The sequence below is a fragment of the Pelmatolapia mariae genome, linkage group LG6 (genome assembly GCF_036321145.2).
Source record: "Pelmatolapia mariae isolate MD_Pm_ZW linkage group LG6, Pm_UMD_F_2, whole genome shotgun sequence".
In the NCBI taxonomy this organism is placed as follows: domain Eukaryota; kingdom Metazoa; phylum Chordata; class Actinopteri; order Cichliformes; family Cichlidae; genus Pelmatolapia; species Pelmatolapia mariae.
Window position 1 is genome coordinate 731,055 of NC_086232.1, and position 22,182 is coordinate 753,236.

Consider the following 22,182-nt stretch of genomic DNA (forward strand, 5'->3'; position numbering starts at 1 on the left):
CTGAAGAAGGACACCGCCCTGAACCATTTTATACCTTCCCAGAACACTCTCAAACAAAGAACACAGCACATCATATATCTCTATACCTTCAGTCCAGCTCATCCTTGCCCCTCTCCCACTCTAAGAAAAGTTACGACCACCCGTCACCTCCCTAAGAGCAGGATGTTCTGGAGATCTTCAAGTCTACAATGCACCCTCTGTGAGGTGTAATAAAACCTGAGGCCCACTTGTGAGAACATTCCACATGTATGTATACAAAGAGGTGTCAGGAGTGATTTTACTATACTAAAGTGATAGGATTAAAATATGTGATCAATACATAAAATAAAGAAATTTCCAGTACAAAGTTTATTCAAAAAAAGTGATGAGTTGGAATATTGATGGTATTATTAGCTAAAGCTTTCAGACCAGTGTATTGGTCCTTTAACTGACTGTTAATCATTACAGTGAGCTGATAAAAGATGTGTTCATGACCCTGCCATCAGAAAGAGACTGGGCAACAATGGCCTACATGCTTCAAAGATGGAAACCACTGCGGAGCAAAAGGAACATGAAGGATCGTCTCGGTTTTACCAGAAAACATCTTGATGATCTCCAAGACTTTTGGAAAAACACTCTGGTGTAAAAGCAACACAGCATTTCAGAAGAGGAACATCATACCACAGTAACATATGTTGGTGTTAGTGTGATGGTCTGGGGCTGTTTTGCTGAAAACCAAAATAAAGACTTTGGAGTGGCCTAGTCAAAGTCCTGACACGACCAACTGAGATGCTGTGGCACGACCTTTAAAGGTGGTTTGTGCTCGAAAACCCTCCGATGTGGCTGGGTTACAACACTTCAAAGTTTAGTGGGTCAAAGTTCCTCCACGGTGCTGTAAAGACTCATTGTCACTGTTATTGCAAATGCTTGACTGCAGTTCTTGCTGCTTAGGGTGACACAGCCAGTTTTAAGTTTTAAGGGGCAAAGATTTATTCTTACTGTATAAAAGACGCACTGAGAGTAATCATGGTCACTGTGCTTTGTTCCTGGACATACTGGACCCAGTTTATTTTCTGTTTCTGTTTTCTTGTGTACTTCAGTACCCCTCTGCAGGCCTCCTCCTGAATACATTGACTCATGGACTTTTCTGTCAAGGTGTCTACTGATGATTGGCTGCTGCACAATATCACACAGTTTGAAAGCCCTGGGTCCATCAGTCCAGTCCTGTTCTCAGCTGTGAGGCCCTATTGGCCTAAACTGTAATCATGATGCTCACAGCCAGATTAATAATGGCATGCACCACTAATAGTGTAGTTCTTATGACTGAAAGGCACAGAGAAAATTAGTATGATGGTGCACTGCAGATCCCAAGGCCTCTGTGTGTTAATAAACCAAATGTTATTGATGGGAACTTCTTAAAGTATTTTTTTACATATTTAAAGATTCACATTAATATGATACACTGACAGTCACATAAACAGCTGCAGTTTGATGGACATTTTAAAATCCTGCGTGTGACTCAGAATCAGCAAATCACTGTGTGAGTGTGTGAGGACCCAAAACGTAGACTCAGACGCATGAGGAGGATTAACATGGAACCAGTCTTTATTTTGGCTGATGAAATCCCACAGGACCAAAAGCGCAGGGAAACGGACAGAAGTAAACCAAACCTAAACTTGGCGAAGCTACAAACAATAACACAGGGAACAAAACCTGAAAACCAGGAACGTGGCAGACGAAACACGGGGAAACAGGTATAATGCACAGATGGTAACCACACAATAGATATACGCACAGGAGGGAGGCTGAACCTAATCAACATGACAAAATAGGGGGAGCGCAAAACTGAACACACTGACATCAGACACCTTCAAAGTAAAACAGGAAATGCACAGACTGCACTCAGAGACACGGTACACAGAGAGAACAGAGGGAGCACAGAACCCAGACCCCAATAACTAAAAAGTCTAAACCCGAATACACTAGAACACAAGATCATAATAGGAATAAACACCATGACACACTGCATGTGCACTGCTGAGAGTAGTACTGATCTCTGTGCATGCAGCTACAAAACCTGAAACTCAGTTTAGTTCTGGTTTCAATAAGACGGTCCCCAAATGGTCCTCCTTGTTTTCTCTCGCTGTCTCTCAGGAAACCTCTGGCTCTGAGACCCAGGACCATCCCACTCATTCCAAATGAATGAACACTCCAGCTATCATATATCCCACAACCACAATACCACGTGTTCTTCAGCATTATTTTACCACTAAGTGTTGGGTCTGCGCTTCCACAGGCCCCGCTGCTTTAGAAACGTATTCCCGTTAACGACAAGCAAGGAAACAAGACGAACATCTTTAACCGGTTTTTACTTGCTAGCAAGGGAGACTGGTCAGAACCAGGCTCTTGGAGCTGAACGCTCCTCACCCGTCTCCTAGCCAGCATCAAATAAACAGCCTTCCTTGCCGCCTTTTATTGAAAACAGTTACAGCACACACAAGCACCTCCCATTGTAAAACCCCCCCTATGGTTATAAAAGACAAGGCACTATGTGTGTATGTGTGTGCACGTGTAAGCACGTGTGTGTATGTGTGTATGTATGTGAGTGTGTGTGTTTGGGGGTGCGTTTGTGTGACCTCCTGCCCACAAAAGGGTCATAAAAGCAGGACGCTTACTAAACAAGAAAACAGAACCTTCAGATAGGATGTGCCTATAATAAAACACTACAGCCTCCCCCACCAACAAACTGGCTGGAGAGGTGGTCAGAGACAAAGGAAGGTCTTTGATCATGCTGTTTGAACTAAGACTTACAAATTTAAGTAACACAATGACAACATTTAACAATTTGATTCCAACACTAAGCCTCACATTTGTATTCATTTAAATATTGTCCACCCAAGACTCTGTGCTGTGAAAGGGAAGCTCTCACAAATTCATAAGCAATAAGGCCACTAAAACACCTGATGCGCCCACACCTTTAGTCACAAAGCTGAAGCTGTGCCTCTGCGTTAAATCCCTCTTTTAACGCCAACAGAGGGTTTTCTTTTTCTGGTGGGGTCTCTTCTCATTGTTTCAGCTGCCAAGTCAAGAACAGCTGGTGCCAGACATTCACCACGGTGAAAGGTCACCATTTTCTTGTATTAATCTTGAAAATGTCGGTGTTGACGTGCCATCTGTGCGTCCCAGCAGTTATCCCACTTGGAGGCCACTTTGGACCTTTCCTGTTTGGAAGAACACTTACCAGCACTCTGTGAACTGCTTCAGTAAATCAGCAAGCCTCCCAGCTCCCACCTGTCCACTCACTACCTCCTCCACCTGCCAACACTCTGGACCCCCCCCACACACACTCACCAGCCATCACAAGTCACTCCCTCTCTTCTCTGGCAGAGCTCCTGTGATCCCGTCAGCGTTGAAGTTCTTTCTCCAATAAAACTTATTTAACTGACTTTAGCTCAGAGTCTTATCTTTGAGTCCACACCGTGACACATGGATACAATTATCTTTGCAGTTAATATGTTTGAAATATGTGTTTGTAGCATGAGACGCCTGCAGGCAAGATAGTTTTAAAGTTAACTGACAGATTTTCAGTGTTTAAGATTTTTAGTCAAATCCTAGAAATTGGTCGATAATGAGCACAAGTGCAGTGACACAGCTCTGCAACACCACAAATCACCCAAATCAGTGAGGTAGTGTCGGTGATCCACAGCGTGGAAGGATCTCTCGAAACAACAGTTAATGAGACTCATGCCTGGATCGTACAGTATGTAGTATTGTCTTTAACAAATATCTAGCAATGCACTACACTAAGAGAAAAAACAAATAATGCAGTTACTGTAGAACTTCAATATGCGGATGAGTTAGGATCTGATAAATAATGTTTTGTGTTCTTCTTTACAGCCTACAGGTCAGCTGTAGCACAGACTTCAGGCTTCCGTGGATGAAGAGTTTAACCCCTCTAGATGAATTGCCTACACCTCCAGTTTATTTATTAACTCTGTGAAAGTGGAAGATTTCAAAATTCACCACAGAATAAGAGAGAGGGCAACTATCCCACAGGAAAGAATGAAAAGAGCAGAAAGCACCACATTAGATCTGATGAGGATGGTCACAGGAGACTTTATATGCTCTTAAATTCAGTCTGATTATGTTCCCACTGTGGTCAAATACACATCGTGGTCAAACGTTTCCAACTACTCATCATGGCGATGAATGTCATGTAATCGTCTCTGTGAACTTTTCTTTTTTGAGGTGAAATAACTGTCCAGCATACAGCTTCAGTGAGTGAAAAACGAGAGTTTGAGTTTAGTTTGGATTTTCTGTAATGCTCACAGGATCACGTTTATATACAGGCTCAAAAATACAATATTTAGTGAAATGTCCCGCAGGCTTGGAAAGTGGAATTCTTTGGTTGGTAAAGATGATGTTAAAGATGTAAAACAGACGTTTTTAACCGTTAGCAAGGTTGTCACCTCAGCGGTGGTCCTGAGAACCTTTTACTGTAACCATGTGGGTCATTAATGGTCATGAGCGAAGGCATTATTACAGTCACAGGAGCCAAGGTATGACTGGGGGTTGAAATCCCTGCATTTTAGGCCACTGATAGCTGTTGTCGTGAGCCACCTCCTCTGTTCAGTGAAGCTCATTCAGTTTCTCTTCTTTTCTTTAAGTGTATACGTCCTGGAGAGCTGGCACTCTCTTTAGGGTGTGCCATGCATCCATGGAGAGGCTCTCTGAGGACCCAAGGAAAAGTTTCAAAACGTCCACAGGAACACAGAGAAAGAGCTAAACTGGGTCAACTATAACCAGGGACACAAAAAACTGTCACCGGGCAGAGTTATACTACACTTTGAATCAAGCAAATAATAACAGCATCAGCAGTTACAGCCCTCCCCCGGCTTGCGCTCCACAGCCTGTGGCAGACTGCTGGTGTGTCCTCAAGTTGCAGATCCAAGCAAAGCTCTTCCCACACTGGTTGCAGCTGAAGGGTTTCTCCCCCGTGTGAACCCTTTGGTGTTTTTTCAGGTTTCCAGCCTCAGAGAAGTGCTTCCCACAAGTGTCACAGCGGAAAGGCTTCTCGCCTGTGTGCACTCTCTTGTGGACCTCTAGATTGGACAGGCCAGAGAAAGCTTTTCCGCAGGCTCCACATACGTAACTCTTCCTGCGGCGCTCTGCGGGCAACGTGCATGCGGCACGATTTTTATTAAGGTTAGTGAGGAGAGTTGTCCGATGCTGTGGGGCGATGGCCACCTCAGTGCTGGCCAGCGGTGCTATGGCTCCCCGGACTGATAGAGAGGACTGTGGAGTCCCAGCTGTCTTGGTTTTATTTGTAACTCCACCTGTTTTACTGACAGCACCTGTGCTGGAGGACGGTGTGATCTGTGAGGGAGGAATGGTGCTTTCCTGTTGAGAGTAAGTGTTGCCATTTTGAAGCTGCTGCTGCAGCACTTGAGCCTGTGCTGATGTTCTCCTCCAGGAAGGCTGGGAAGATCCTGGATCCTGCATTCTCAAAGACGTGGGCGCAGAAGTCCCTGAGGAACCAGAGAAAACAAGGAATCAGCACGCTGTCACTAAACTCGGAGCCAGGCAGTTATATGTGATGGTTGCTTTTCCAAGATGAGCTCTATTAATTCTCTTTAGGCTCGTCTTGTTCGTGTATTTATTCATTTCTCTTAGTGGTATTTCTGTGTAATATAAGTAAATATAAATATATATTAAAAATAAAAGCACCAATGGAAGCTTTGACAGCACACACTACTGGTTTTAAGTACGTTGATGAAACATCAATAAAGTGATCCAGAGATCTGAAGGTGTACACAGGCAGGGCAGAACAACAGCATTAAGAGGCCGTACTGAGGAAAGCAGACAAAGTGTTACCCTGTGATGCAGACGGACGGCCTGCAGAGGAGAAACTCTGCCCTCCGCTCGGCTTCAACGCCGAGGATGTCGAGGTCTGTGGTGGATCGAGCACTTGCCAAGGCTGTCGACGAGTGTCTATGATAACAACTCTATCCTGGTCACGTTCAGTTGACTTGTTAGCAACAAATGCACATGAAGAGCCACCAGGAGTTGACACAGGGTCACTATCCGGGGCCCAGCGGGTGAAGAAGGTTTCCAGTTCAAAGAGAGAGTAGTCAGAGCTCGTGGGGTTGTTGCTGCATCGCTGCTGCTGCTCGGTTGGGTTGGCTGGCATGTTGGTGTCTGGTACCCTCAGCTGGACCGCCACAATGCTGCTGATATCTTCTGATTCTGCAGGGGTCATTTGAGGTGCTGCAACCTGGAAGAAGGAGAGCAGAAGAATGACCAGGCTTTCATGACACAGGCTTACAGGACTGGTTTGAAAGTTTGAAACTAACAGAAGTTTGCTCATCCTTTTCTTAAAGAGAATGTACAGAGAATTATAGTTTCTGTACAAATGTAACAGAAAATGTAACTGAAGCCACAAACTAATCTGTGTACGTGCTCCACTGACAGAAGAGCTGCCACAACAGTCACAGTGTGGTTACTTTAGTAATCAGAAGGTGTAGACTGAGTCGCATGTCCTCTAATTAGAGCGAAAGGGCCGTCTGTGTATGATGATGATGATGCCACAGACAGCACAACACTTTTAGTTTTCACTCAGTGTTACACTGGACTGCTTTGGTTAGAGAAACAAAGATGAGGTCATGAAGATCCCTACAGGAAAATTCATTTCTATATCTATATCATAAACCATAACGCAGTGACAACAACCAGGGCCTACGGAGTCCAGTGGAGTCCAGCTATGAGCCAGCTCTGTGGTCAATGGTACACTGACAGGAGGATTAAGCTGGAATGTTTCTGATGGGGGGAGATGTTGGAGTACCCAGAGCAGAGGGAGCCCTGCCCTGGTCCAGGTTAGAACCAAGGACCTTTCTTATTGTAAGGCTGGCAGACGTTTCTTCCTCAGACAAAGGGAGGATCTCAGACGTAGACTACAGGCAAATTTAGCTGCTTCTTCCTTTTAAAAGGAGTCAGCAGTTTTTGCCATTTGATTACAATGAGTCCTGGAAACTTTCCATTACAGGTCCTGGTGGGAAATATCTAGAAAATACTGCAAAATTCAGTTCAATTAAATTTAACTTGTGTTTATTGATACGATAACATGGCACTAGTTTAGCACTTTAACAGTGCTACATTTATTGAAAATTGCTGCACCTATTTCCATTTCCCAGTTTAGCACAGTTTGTACAAGTCTGAAATATTTAGTACAATATTTGGTATGAGCACGTTTATTTTCCTCTTTTTCTGTCATTTCTATAAGTAGTCTTCAGGAAAAGTTCTCCAGGCTTCTTGAAGGACATCCACAGCTCGTCTTTGGATGTTTCTGTAAAAGATGATCCCAAACTGCTTCAGTGATGTTGAGTTCTGGGCTATGGGGAGGTCCATCCACGACTGATAGTGTTGTGTTTTTCTATCCAGTTATGCTTTTACTTCACGGTATTTGGGATCATTGCCGTGCTGAAAAATGAAGCTACTGTCCATCAGATGCTCTTCAGATGCAACTGCGTGGTTGGTCTGAATTTTATGGTACTTTTCTGTCTTTATAATTACACCAATTTGACAAGATCCCAACACCAGTGGTTGAAATGTAGCCATGCCACGCCATGAGCCCTACCGTGTTTTACAGATGGCTGTAGACACTCACTGTTGTACCTGTCCTGACCTTCTCCATAGTGACATCCATTTGATCTTAAAGGTTTAAGTAGCATATAAAAGTCATCACTTCATCAGACCTGTATGACTGATTTTCAGTCCAGTTCCTGTTTAATGTTCACACTTTATCCTTTTCTCTGGCTTCTTTACAGCCACCCTCCCACTGAAACCATTTCTGGTGAGGCTTTAGTGACCAGTCAATGGATCAGCTGCAGGTCCAGATGCATCTCTCAGGTCCCGTGTTTCTTACTGACATGGCTTTCAGATACTGTTGATCTGCTGCAGTTTTTTAGGTTTGGCACTTCCTCTCTCGTCATCCACACTTTTCAAAATTACTGGCTAAAACATCTTTGAGAATTTTCTTGACACAACAAAAATATATTATGCCTGTGAAACTTTGACATTTGTTTGGTTTTAGTGACAGCCTCACTTTAAAATTGGTTGACTGTTGTGTGTAGATGTAACCCTGGTTCATGCCTGAATGATTCACAGGTCAGAGTTCAGTCGCATAACAAACACAGATGAAAGCGGTCCTGTACAGGACAGGACTGAAAATGACTGAAAACTGCAAAATCCATTTACTTTTGGAGTTCAGAGTATTGCAGTTTTTTGAGTAAACTAGTCTGTTTGCATGCAGTTCTGTTTGTTTGACTGTAGGTCACTGTAAACCATCTGAACCAACTACACAGAACAGGGGCTGAAGGTTTATGGTGAGGGTGATATTTCTGACTGTGTCCAAACACAAACAAGTCAGGATATGGTTGATAATAAAAACCACAGTTTTTAGATTTTCTTTAATGATTTACAGTGTAAATCATTGATACGTGTGGGCGGAGGCACTCCGAAGCCTGAACAAATGGGAAGGGTTGTGTCAGGAAGGTCATCCAGCTTAAAACCTTCACCACATCAAACATGAAGACGGAGATGAAAGTGCGAAGACAGGCAACAAGTCAGAGGGAACAGCAGGAGTGTGGAGGTGTGAGGTCTATGAGTATAAAGGGAGAGATGGCCTGAACTGTGGTACTGTGTGTGGGAGGAGCTACAGGTGGGTTTGAGCTGGGGGTGGGATTACATCAGGGACCTGCAGCAGCCAAGCAGGAGGGAAAGAGGAAGACCTCAGAGGAGGTTCATGGATGTAGTGAAGGAGGAGATGCAGGGCGGTGCTGGGATAGGGTGAGGTTGAGGCTGATGATGCTGTGGAGACTCCTAAAGGGAGCAGCTGAAAGTGGAAATGCTGACACTGAGCAGACATCAGCGATGTGTGTTTGCAGAGGGTGGTTACTGGGACAATCCCCCAAAACCATTACAGCCTCTGCTCCATGCTTAGAACTCCACAGGGGAGATTTTGTGTGTCCACCTTATTTCTGCCTCACATGACGGCTTCAATCAAAGATCACATTTGGAGTCATCGTACCTAATTATATATTTCAACTTGTCCAGTACGTTGTTCTCTCCATTTCTTACCATCAGTACTGGTTTCCTTGAAGCACTTCCACTATGAAGGCCTGATTCACAGTGTTTTCCCATCAAATGTCATTGTGGAACACCACCAAGTCATTGGTTCAGGTATGTGGATGACACCTGGGTGAAAATCAAATCTCAGAATCCCAGATTCTAGTTCGATGTTTCAGGTAGTGTGTAATGTTTAGCTTACCCCAGTTTAGGTGTTTGTTAGTTTCTCTCGGTCGTCCTTTGTTTTTGTTTGTACTTTTGCTCAGCCAGATAACGGTTTGTTTTTCGTTCATCACCTCACTCTGCCTCCATCATCTGTTTTTGGGTCTCACTCCACGCCGTCTGCTTCACCTTCAGACGTGACAACCTGGGCCTTACACAGAGCTTCTCTCTGATTTCTCAGGCTTTTTATCTGATTTAGTGCTCAGCTCAGATAAAATCTGCAAATTTCACAGATTCTGATGCTGCAGGTTTCGTAACTCCGACTAAAACTGACTGAACCAGCAGCAAAAGAAGATCCAAACTACACTTCACGTTTGATAAACGTCGTCATGAATTCACTCTGACTTTTGCTGTTTTGCTTCCACCACGATAAAATCACACTTCCTGCACAGCTCTCTCTCTCTCTCTGTACTTCAAGAACAGTTTCCCGTCTCAAATCTCTGTTTTCTGCATTATTCTCTGCTTATTAAGCATCAGTCTACCGTTCTATTCAGTGCTGTTGGCCCCTTTTTTTTTTCCTCAAAAATGACCTCTGACATCAAAACCTCATTTCTGCAGTTTAAGATCGAAGAAATAGAAACTTTACGCTCAGCTCTGTCTGTAATCAAACCTCTGTAACTTTGCTCTGCTTCACTTCAGCAGCATCAGGTAATGTTTATATGTTGATTGATGGTTTTCTTCAGTTTTTGATCTACTGCAGAATATTTTTAAGGTTATCTGCTATAAAAGCCAGGCCAGGAAAATCTCCTTCATGTTTTATCCTCAGTTACTTTGACACAAAGGCATCTGCTGTGATGTTCACACCTCTAAAGTCTCACAGCGTCAGCTTTGTTTTGATACATAGATACAAAAATGTGGACATGTACTGATAAATGATCAGAATTATAATATTTCTGACTGTCTGAGTCAAAATATTTATTAGACTCAATTGGCTTCTGTCAAAATGTAAAAGAACCCACCCACCACTTTAATCACACTCTAGATCTTGTTTTAACATATGACATAGAAACTGAACATTTAACAGTGTTTCCTGAAAACCCTCTGCTGTCCGATCATTTCCTGATAACATTTACATTTACAATAATTGATTACACAGCAGTGGAGAGTAGACTTTATCACAGTAGATGTCTTTCTGAAAGCGCTGTAACTAAGTTTAAGAATATAATCCACCCACTGTTATCATCTTCAATGCCCTGTACCAACACAGAGCAGAGCAGCTACCTGAACGCTACTCCAACAGAGATTTATAAGAAAGCCCTCCGCAAAGCCAGAACATCTTACTATTCATCACTGATTGAAGAAAATAAGAACAACCCCAGGTTTCTCTTCAGCACTGTAGCCAGGCTGACAAACAGTCAGAGCTCTGTTGAGCCAACCATCCCTTTAACGTTAACTAGTAATGACTTCATGAACTTCTTTACAAATAAAAGTCTAGGAAGAAGTCCACAAGAACTTCTTCCTAGGAAGAAGTTCTAGGAAGAAGTCCACAAGAACTTCTTCCTAGAGTATTTAAAAGTAGAATGGGAGGGAGAGCCTTCAGTTTTCAGGCCCCTCTTCTGTGGAACCAGCTTCCAGTTTGGATTCAGGAGACAGACACTATCTCTACTTTTAAGATTAGGCTTCAAACTTTCCTTTTTGCTAAAGCATATAGTTAGGGCTGGACCAGGTGACCCTGAATCCTCCCTTAGTTATGTTGCAATAGGTGTAGGCTGCTGGGGGATTCCCATGATGCACTGGGTGTTTCCTTTCCAGTCACCTTTCTCACTCAGTATGTGTTAATAGACCTCTCTGCACTGAATAATATCTGTTATTAATCTCTGTCTCTCTTCCACAGCATGTCTTTATCCTGTCTTCCTTCTCTCACCCCAACCAATCACAGCAGATGGCCCCGCCCCTCCCTGAGCCTGGAGGTTTCTTCCTGTTAAAAGGGAGTTTATCCTTCCCACTGTCGCCAAAGTGCTTGCTCATAGGGGGTCATATGATTGTTGAGTTTTTGTCTGTATGTGTTACTGTAGGATCTCCCTGACAATATAAAGCGCCTTGAGGCGACTGTTGTTATCATTTGGCGCTGTATAAATAAAATTGAATTGAATAAAATTTTTATCATTAGAGAGAAAATTACCAATAATCGTCTCACAGATGTAATATTATCTACAGCTACTTTTAGTACCATTGATGTTCATTTAGACTCTTTTTCTCCAATTGATCTTTCTGAGTTAACTTCAATAATTACTTCCTCCAAACCATCAACGTGTCTTTTAGACCCCATTCCTACAAAACTGCTCAAAGAAGTCCTGCCATTAATTAATGCTTCAATCTTAAATATGATCAACCTATCTCTAATAATCAGCTATGTACCACAGGCCTTCAAGCTGGCTGTAGTTAAACCTTTACTTAAAAAGCATCTCTAGACCCAGCAGTCTTAGCTAATTATAGGCCAATCTCCAACCTTCCTTTCATATCAAACATCCTTGAAAGAGTATTTGTCAAACAGCTAACAGATCATCTGCAGAGGAATGGCTTATTTGAAGAGTTTCAGTCAGGTTTCAGAGCTCATCACAGCACAGAAACAGCTTTAGTGAAGGTTACAAATGATCTTCTTATGGCCTCTGACAGTGGACTCATCTCTGTGCTTGTCCTGCTAGACCTCAGTGCTGCGTTTGATACTGTCGACCATAATATCCTATTAGAGCGATTAGAGCACGCTGTAGGTATTACAGGTACTGCACTGCAGTGGTTTGTATCATATCTATCTAATAGACTCCAGTTTGTTCATGTAAATGGAGAGTCCTCTTCACACACTGAGGTTAATTATGGTGTTCCACAGGGTTCAGTGCTAGGACCAATTCTGTTTACATTATACATGCTTCCCTCAGGCAGCATCATTAGAAGACATATCATACATTTACACTGCTATGCAGATGATACGCAGCTCTATCTGTCCATGAAGCCAGATAACACACACCAATTAGTTAACCCTTTAAGTGCCATCATAGAACCAAGAGCCAGAGCTTATCTTTATATTTTTACATGCTGTAGTGCCATTTTTAGGAGTATTTCAAGTTGCTATACATCAGTACAAGGCCATTTACGTGAAAAGGGAAAGACCATCTCTGAATCGAGGAGGGGGCCTAAGGGTACAGCTGTCACCATCTTATAATGCTGTGATTGCAGCCATTCCCCAACTCTCTGTGAATGGTACTCATGGTTATTGATCAGTGGTTGTTGATCAATGGTCATGACAATTTGCATATTAATGAAGGAACTGACCTCCCAGCCCATTGTTCCTTCAGTCAGATGTATGTATGGTGTGTTAACATGAGTGCAGCATTTCACTGTATATGTTATTTGTAGCTGGAGTGTGTGTGTGTGTGTGTGTGGTGGTGGGGAGCAGAGCTGGGGTGTTAAGACGTGCTGCTGGTTTTGAACCTTTGTATCTGTAAGAGGAATATATTCAGAGCTGTGGAAAACGACTCGAGTCTGTTGTGGTTGCTTTTTCCATCATCTGGTCCTCTTCATGTTAACCACCGACCGCGACACCTATAAAACTACGACGGGTGTAATCTAACATAAATTAATGGGTATGTGCAACGTTATAGCTCAAAGTTTAATGTTTTCTAAGCAGAGAACAGTAGAAACGGGAGAAGTGCCAGGTTATTGTACACCACTGGAAAACGGTAAGGCTGCAGTTTGTGTCCATGTTTGTCCAGACTTTTCTAAAAGTAGAGACTAAATGAATTTAAGAGGTTCAATTTAATTTTATTTAAATGGTGTCAAACGACAACAACAGTCACCTCCAAGTGGCAGAAAGATTAAGGTCAACAATTTAATATAAGACCAAATGTGAAATAGGATTATGATGCAGACGAACAGCCAGAAAAGTTCAGTTATTACTTTTAAACACAAGATACACATTTGACAGAATTAGTGTATGAATTTTTGTGCTTGCAAAAATCTGTGTTGTCAGATCACAGTGACCTTGACCTCTGACCACCATCTACCAATCCATCCATGAGTCCCAGTAAACATGTGTGCCAATCTTCAAGAAATACTCACAAGGAGTTCCTAAGAGTTTGTATTTATGACACCAGAATGGGCTAACAATCTATTACATGGATAAAAAACACATACATAAAATTAAGATTTCTGCTTTTATTTTGAAATTGTAAATGTTGAACAGTGGCTCACTTATCACTCCAGTCTAAAGCACACACATTTTCTAATGACCAAAAGACTTCAGTTAAAAAATGAATCAAAAACTTTCAGTCAAATGTTTTCATGGTGAGCTTTAGAGCTGTGAGAATGAACGCTTACTGCTTTCACTTCCTGTCAACAGTATGGAATAAATTTGACTGGAACTGCCCTTGGGAACACACAGCAACACTTAGCATGACTTTACACAACATGAGTTACATAAAAAACTGGATCTGCATCTTTAGAGGCCTAATAACCTGCTAGCATGCTAAAGCTGAAACAAAACAAGTGTTGTGTTTTCAAAAGGTGAAGCTAATATACTCAAGGTAAACGTCTGACTTTGGAGACCACAGACCAAACCAAGCAAAGCAACTCTAAACCCCCACCAAATGTCCTGTACTCAGTGTCTCACTTTAATGCAATATTATCAAATCAATTCTATTTAGGATGTCTGTAGCTCAGGAGGTAGAGCAGGACACAATCATGTGAAGGCTGCTCCAGTCTATATGCTTTGGACAGGACTAACCCAACTTGCTCTCGGATGCATCCCTCAGAGTGAATGTTTGACAGAAAGCACTTAAGCATAGAAAAAGCATTTTGTAGAAGTGCTCTGAATAGAAACTCACTACCTAAGAACGAGTCAATTTACACCACTAACAGCCAGGCTACGCGCTACATTTCCTGAAGCCTATTTTAACCCCAGGGCACCATCCATCCATCCATCCACTTCCGCTTATCCTTTCCAGGGTCGTCGGCGTGCTGGAGCCTATCCCAGCTGTCATAGGGCGAGAGGCGGGGTATAGCCTGGACAGGTCGCCAGTCTGTCGCAGGGCTAACACACAGAGACAGACAACCATTCGCACTAACATTCACGCACAGATTCACACCTATGGGCAATTTAGATTAATCAATTAACCTATCCCCAGTAATCACACCAGGACACGATTTTCAAAATAAGGCTACCGTATTTTCCGCACTATAAGGCGCACTTAAAATCCTTTAAATTTCTCAAAAATCGACAGCGCAACTTATAATCTGGTGCGCCTTATGTATGAATTCTGGTTGTGCTTACTGACCTGATCCGACTTCATGTGCTACACGGCGCTCAAAAATCTGTCAAAAATGTTTTAGTACGACTTTGGTAAGCTATGAAGGCGCACGGCTTGGAGCATTACGGCTACCGTAGTCAGGAGCCTTGCGGAGTAATCTGGGTCCTAAACTCCGTCAGCTTCAGGTCCCAAAGTCAAACGAACACTGCGGCATCACTGAGAGTTAAAAACTGTCTAAAGTCTTTCATCCATAATAAAATGATCAGCGTTGCTGCTTTACCAGGTGTAACAATTAAGTTTAACATCCAGGCATCCATGAAAACAGAATTTATTAAAATTTAATGAAGTTAGAAGTTAACAGGAAGTTAGCTCGCTAGCTTCCATCTAAACATGATATAGCATGTTCTGACTGAGAGATTTCTGAAAAATTCAAACGTACAGCTCTGCTATCACTTCCAACATAAATGAAGACAGAAAACTAAACAGCAGTGACGTTTGTAGGGTTACTGAAGTTGGGCTACCTGATATATAATGATGTGCTACGTGATCGCTAGCGACACAGCTATGTTAGCATAAACACAGTGAAGCTGGAGGATGAACGCTAACTTTTTTCCACTCCATAAAAGTTAACGTGAGGGTTCCTGATGGTTAGAGACAAATGCAATCGCATGGCAGGATGCTGTAAACAGACCAAGCTTCAGTTAGGAGAACAACTGAGATAATCCATCCACAATACAGGTTAGTCATTAATATACTGCAACAACATGGGAATAGAGCAGCTGCAGAGAATTCACCATTAATGAATCAATGGTACAGAAGTGGAGGAAGCAAGAAGAATGAGTATATAATTATTATAATATAATCCGGTGCGCCTAATGGTCTGAAAAATACAGTACTCATTAACAGTGTGTTAGCCCTTTCATCTAAGATGTTCCTGACTGTATGCCCATGTTTTGTGGATGGTGTCTCTTTAGGTGTTTTTTCAGGTTGCTGGGGTCAGAGAACTTTTCGGGGCAGAGCGAGCACTGGTACGGTCGCTCCCCTGTGTGGATGTTCCTGTGGATCTTCAAATTCCACAACTGGGAGAATTTTTTACCACAGATGGTGCAGCCATATGGCTTTTCTCCAGTATGGGTTCTCATATGAGATTCCAAATTTGCTGGAGCAGGAAACCTTTTCCCACAGAAACTACAGACACAATCCCTCTTCGTGGGATTTTTTGGGCCCTGACTTGGACCTGGGTACAGAAACTGTTGAGACCCCTGGACTGACAGGTGTCCGGCTTGCGTCTGACCTGACACCTGACTTTGGCTGGACTCATCTGACAGATCAATAACAGGAAGCTTCTGCTTAAAGGGATAAGTGGGCAACTTTCTAGAATTCTCAGCGGCCGATCCCCTCTCTGTTGCGTTCTCAGCAGCCGATCCCCTCCCAGAGCTGCCAGGCTCTCCTCCAGTGAGTGTGCCAGGCAAGTATGAGAGTGGAGCGAAGTGTGAGGACAGCCCTGGAAGGCTCTCACCGTAACCGCCCCCCCTATTAGTCCACAGCGAAGAATGGCCACAGCTGACCTCTGAGAAGCCCCGCCCAGAGTCCTGCAGGTCGGACGGCTGATTGGTGGACATCTGTGTGGTTTCATCAAAGGACAGCACTCCTCTGTAGTCGTCTGTACTGGACTCCACCAACCCTGGACACAGACAGATTCAGAGTCATGTTCTCACCCAGGTAGGGTTAAATGGACTCAACATTCTCACAGGGTTTTCTGGAGCGAGAATCCTTCATGTAGGGCAAAACATCAGATGATGCAATATGATGACTGACGACTCATCTATTTTATTTATATAGCACCAAATGACAGCAACAGTTGCCCTCGAGGGGACACGTGTTTGATGTCATCAGTCTGCTGGAGTCGGAGTCAGAACACTTCTTAAACTGATCTACAGTTCACAGGGTCTGCTCACCCTCCTGTATGCTGAGGCACGGCCGGTTCTGAGGTCTCGTCATCGGCTCCACCTCCTCCACCTTCACCAGCACCACATCTGGCTCCTCATCCTTCTGCCCACACAAAGAAAACATAGGAACTGTCTGATGCAATACACAACATAGAAGATAAAGACACAAAATATAAATACCAGTGAAAACTGTGAAAAAAGAATACGAACTCCAGTATGGATTAGTAAAGTTTATTTAGACATCAAAGTCACAAAGTACTGTACAATCACTCAAAAACAATTAATAGCAATACAGAACCACGATAAAACAAAAATAAACACAAACGTAACACCGGGCACAGCAGATGGCCCCGCCCCTCCCTGAGCCTGGTTCTGCTGGAGGTTTCTTCCTGTTAAAAGGGAGTTTTTCCTTCCCACTGTCACCAAAGTCCATTCTTCACATTTCTGTCCTTGGATAAATGAAAATATTCGAAATTTTAGGAGATATTGTCGCAAATTAGAACGTTTATGGAAGGCTTCCAAGCTTGAGGTCCATAGGATACATCTCAAGGAATCAATTTTCTTACTTAATGACATGATAAAAAATGCCAGAACTGAATATTTTGCTAATCTAATAGCTTCAAAAAAGAAAAATCCCAGAGTATTGTTTGATACAATTAAGAACATTGTCTCTCCTGATGTTCCTCATGTAGCAGTCTATACTAAATCTGATTGTAATGACTTTTTAAACTATTTTGTTAATAAGGTCGCTGCCATCAGGTCTAATATTTCTCCATCATCCTCTCAGTATCACACTGACACGTTGCTTACCTCTGACACCTGGGCCTCTTTTACTCCTGTCACCTTGCAAGACATCAGTGCTCTACTCGGTCGAATGAAACTGACTCAAGCCACCTTGATGTACTTCCTCCATCATTTTTCATTAGTGTGTTTGACTCTATTGGCCCCTGTATTCTGGAAATAATTAATATTTCTCTTTATACTGGCTCAGTTCCCAGCTATCTTAAACAAGCTATTGTTGAACCAATATTAAAGAAACCAAATTTGGACCCATCTCTTCCAAGCAGTTACAGGCCAATATCAAAATTACCATTGGTGTCAAAGATCATGGAAAAAACAGTTGCAGAACAACTTAACAACTTTTTGGAGAAGAACAATGTTCTGGACATTTTCCAGTCTGGTTTCCGCAAATTGCACTCCACTGAAACCGCTTTGCTTAAAGTATCTAGTGACATTTTGATGGCAGCAGACTCTGGAGAGTACACCGTTCTGGTTCTGTTGGATCTCAGCTCTGCTTTTGATACTGTTGATCACAGCATCATGATAAATAGGCTGAAGGACTTGTTTGGGATCACTGGTGTTGTTTTAAAATGGTTTATGTCGTATCTGTCTGAGAGATCCTTTACTGTCTGTATCAATCATGTGTTGTCTGAAACGTCAGTTCTGCCTTCTGGGGTACCTCAAGGATCTGTTTTAGGTCCGATTCTCTTTTTGCTGTATATGCTCCCTCTAGGCCAAATTATCAAACGTTACAGTAATATTTCTTATCATCTCTATGCTGATGACATTCAGTTATACTGTTCTTTCAAAGCTTCTGAGTTTTACAAATTGTCTTGTTTAAATAATTGTCTGTCAGAAATCAAACAATGGTTAAATGACAATTTCCTTCAGTTAAATGCAGATAAAACAGAAACCTTGATTATTGCACCTGATCACATGCTCTCAGAAATTAAGCAGCATATCAGTTTTTTAGACCCTTCATTTCAGTCGAGCCTCAGAAACTTAGGTGTTATATTTGACAGTTCAATGTCTCTTGAGAAACACTCAAAACAACTTGTCCGGAACTGTTTTTATCATTTAAGAAACATTTCTAAACTCAGACTACTAGTGTCAAAGACAGAACTTGAGATGATTATTCATGCTTTTATTTCTTCTCGTTTGGATTATTGTAACGGTCTTTTTACGTGTCTCAACAAATCTGCTCTGGATCGCCTTCAGTCTGTACAGAATGCAGCGGCAAGACTTTTAACTGGTACAAACAAGAGGTCACACATTACTCCAGTTTTGGCTTCTCTTCATTGGTTGCCAGTAAATTTTAGGGTTCATTTTAAAATTTTAGTTGTAACTTTTAGAGCTCTGCACGGTGAAGCTCCCCAGTATATCTCTGACCTGTTGAAACCTCATGCTTCATCCCGAGCACTTAGGTCTTCAGGTCAGAGGCTACTGGTGGTCCCACGTACTAGGTTTAAAACACGTGGGGATCGGGCTTTTCAGGCACTGGCACCTAGGCTGTGGAACTCCCTGCCGTTGTCTTTACGCTGTCTAGACTCTACTGACTCCTTTAAAAAGCAGCTGAAGACATTTTTATACAAACGGGCTTTTAATTAATTTTAACTTGTGTGTCTGATCTTATTGTGAAGCACTTTGTGATTTTTATCTGTGAAATGTGCTATATAAATAAATTTTACTTACTTACTTACAAAGTGCTTGCTCACAGGGGGTCATATGATTGTTGGGTTTTTCTCTGTATGTATTATTGTAGGGTCTACCTTACAACATAAAGCACCTTGAGGCGACTGTTGTTGTGATTTGGCGCTGTATAAATAAAATTGAATTGAATTGAATAACTAACCAAAGGACGTCAGGAGAAAGCCGGATTACACAGAAAAGGTTTGAACTGTTTTTTGAAAGACTCCACAGAGTTGGCTGAACAGAGCCGGCAGGTAAACTGATAAACAGTTTCGGGGCTACAGACTCAAACGCTCTGTGCTGCCCAGTCTTCAGTCTTATACGAGGAAAAACTATTAGGTTTTGAGCTTGTGAGCAAAGACAGCAGACAGCAAGTATTTTGGAGCTTGTCTGTATGTAAGTGTGAGAATTTGAAAATCTAAAATCAACTGAAAGCCCCTGAAAATGAATAAAAGGGTAATGTGAACTTGCTAGGTGCAGCATTTTGTATGACTGGGAGGCGTGAAAGGGACGATACGCATAACCTGGTAAAAAGGGCATTACAGTGGTCTAGGCACGCTGATGCATGAACGGTTTCCTCTGGTTCAGAGCAGAACACTACAGCTCACAGTTTAGAATAGAAAAGAAACAGGAACGTGACATCGACCCTATACATGTGAGCAAAGTTCAGAATGAAACATTAGATTAGGAAAACGGATCTTCACAGAGGAACTGATTCTTGAATACATATCAGCAGGAGCTATAATGTAGCCTCAGTCTTGTTGGAACTAAAAATAATATATATATTCATTATTGGAGAGGCGGTCACAGTCCTGGGATAAATAGTGAACTAGTGTGGACAGCCTATCCAGCTGCTGAGGCTCAAACATCTGTCAGCGCCACAGAAACAAGAACACTAGAAAAGAAGGACGTTAAAGGAAAACAACAATGGCCCCAGGACTGAACCTTTTGAACCCCACAGGTTAGAGATGCAGTATAAAAGGAGAACTTGCTCACCCTAATACAATGTCCTTCCAGATAAATAGGAAGAAATCCAGTCTAGTGCTGAGCTGGAGATACCAGCCAAAACACTGAGCCTATTAAATATTATGGTAACAGAATCAAACGCAGCGCTGAGGTCAAGAAATATGAGTAAACAACAATTTACTGGTTTCCATTTTGGTCATAACTGGACTAGCTCGTTATCCTCCATCCATCCATTCACTGCCGCTTGTCCTTTTCAGGGTCGCGGGGGGCGCTGGAGCCTATCCCAGCTGTCATAGGGCGAGAGGCGGGGTACACACTGGACAGGTCGCCAGTCTGTCGCAGGGCTAACACACAGGGACAGACAACCATTCACACTCACATTCACTCACACATTCACACCTAGTGGCAATTTGGATTATCCAATTAACCTATTCCCACAAGTTGCATGTCTTTGGACGGTGGGAGGAAGCCGGAGTACCCGGAGGGAACCCACGCGAACACGGGGAGAACATGCAAACTCCACACAGAAAGACCCTGGCCTGATGGGGGAATTGAACTCAGGACCTTCTTGCTGTGCGGCAACAGTGCTAACCACCGTGCCACCGTGCTGCCTTAGCTCGTTATCCTCTTCAGGTTATTTGAGGGAGTTTGTCCAACTAGTCTGCAGGTGTTCTGTGGGAGAGACATTCAGTCACGTCCCTCAGGGGATCCTGTGGGCGGGGCTTCAGGAGTATGTGGTCTGGTCCATTTAGTCCCTCAGAACTGCAGTGACAGCTTGGTCCATACTGCCTGCCTGAGCCGTCCCTGTTGGATGTTGAACTCCACCAGGTGCAGCCAAGGTATATTTTTTGGTGGTCCCAAGAGGTCATGTGGTGGCTTTAGCTCAGGAAGTAGAGCAGGTCATCCTCCTCCTCTACTGCCTAACTGGAAGGTTGGCGGTGATCCCTGCCTGCTCTAGTTAGGATCCTTGGGCAGGATACTAACTTGCTCTTCAGTGTAATTGTTAGATACAAAGCACTTAAGAATAGTAAAAATGCTTGAATGAATGGATGCTGTGTAAAAAGCTTTGAGTGCTCAGCGTACAGAAGCACTAGAGTAGAGCTGTGACTTCCTGCAACCTCTCTCAGGTGGCTTGGGAACACCTCTCTGCCCCTACCTGGATGGCCAGGGAGCAGGAGATCTGGGTTTCCTGCTTGACTGCCACCCCCACGAGCTGTTAGAAAATGGATGAATGGACAAATGTGGTTTCTGTGTTATTATCACTGATTTGAAGTAACCTCTGCAGTAGGGGTGGGTTTTGATTATCGATTTATCGATTAAAATCGACTCTAGCTTGGATAACGTGATATCGATTCATTAAAATCCTGAATCGATTTTTTAATGTAAATTTATTTTGCCCGAAAAGCCAGAATCTCAGGTTAAACCTCACAAATTTCAACAACCACCAAACAGCTCAAACAGTAAATGAGAGCAGGTACACGGATTCTGCACAAAGACGTAAACACAAAGCGCGGACCCGCCGACGCATCAGAATCAGTGAGATGTCGCCTTTCTCACCGACGGCACGGACACGGTCGGGGCTGAAAGCCGACAGCTCGCTGATTCTGATGTTTCAGCGAGTCCGCACTTTGTGTTTACGTCCTTTTTGCGCTGATTCTGAAGCTGCAGGTTTTATCTCTCTCCAAACAATATTGACTGAACCAGCAGCAAAAGAAGATCCAAACTACGCTTCACGTAAACATCGTCATGAATTCACTCTGACTTTTGCTGTTTTGCTTCCACCACGATAAAATCACACTTCATGCACAGCTCTCTCTCTCTCTCTCTGTACTTCAAGAACAGTTTCCCGTCTAAAAATCTGTTTTCTGCATTATTCGCTTGCTTGTTACGCACAAGTCTACCATTCTTACTGCGCTGTCGGCCGCTGTTTTTTTTCCTTTTACTTACTTCCGAAAAGAAAACCTCATTTCTGCTGTTCAATACTGAACAAATTTAAACTTTTTAAAATTATGTAAAATTGCAACACGCTTGGCTGTGTCTCTAAAACCTCTGTAACTTTGCTCTGCTTCACTTCAGCAGCATCAGCTAATGTTCAGATGTTGATTCATGGTTTTCTGTCGTTTTTGATCTACTGCAGAATATTTTTAAGGTTATCTGCTATAAAAAGTCAGGCCAGGAAATCAAATCTTCAGTTACTTTGACACAAAGGCATCTGCTGTGATGCTCACACC

The 22,182-nt window shown here is 42.9% G+C and overlaps 1 protein-coding gene across 2 annotated transcripts in view; it reads right to left on the reverse strand.

Annotated features, from left to right (window-relative positions):
• Window positions 1-1,431: 1,431 nt before the first annotated feature.
• si:ch211-89o9.6 (transcription factor Sp2) overlaps window positions 1,432-22,182 on the reverse strand; it is a 31,779-nt gene continuing 11,028 nt past the window's right edge. The window contains exons 5-8 of one of the 2 annotated variants that reach the window (XM_063475597.1): window positions 16,526-16,616; window positions 16,136-16,251; window positions 5,854-6,253; window positions 1,432-5,507 (exon numbers count right to left, since the gene is read on the reverse strand). In XM_063475597.1, the coding sequence (XP_063331667.1) occupies window positions 4,858-5,507; window positions 5,854-6,253; window positions 16,136-16,251; window positions 16,526-16,616 (1,257 nt within the window). In that variant the 3' untranslated portion in view covers window positions 1,432-4,857. Of the gene's footprint in view, window positions 5,508-5,853; window positions 6,254-16,135; window positions 16,252-16,525; window positions 16,620-22,182 lie in introns of both variants that reach the window. The other variant, XM_063475596.1, reaches the window with a different exon arrangement.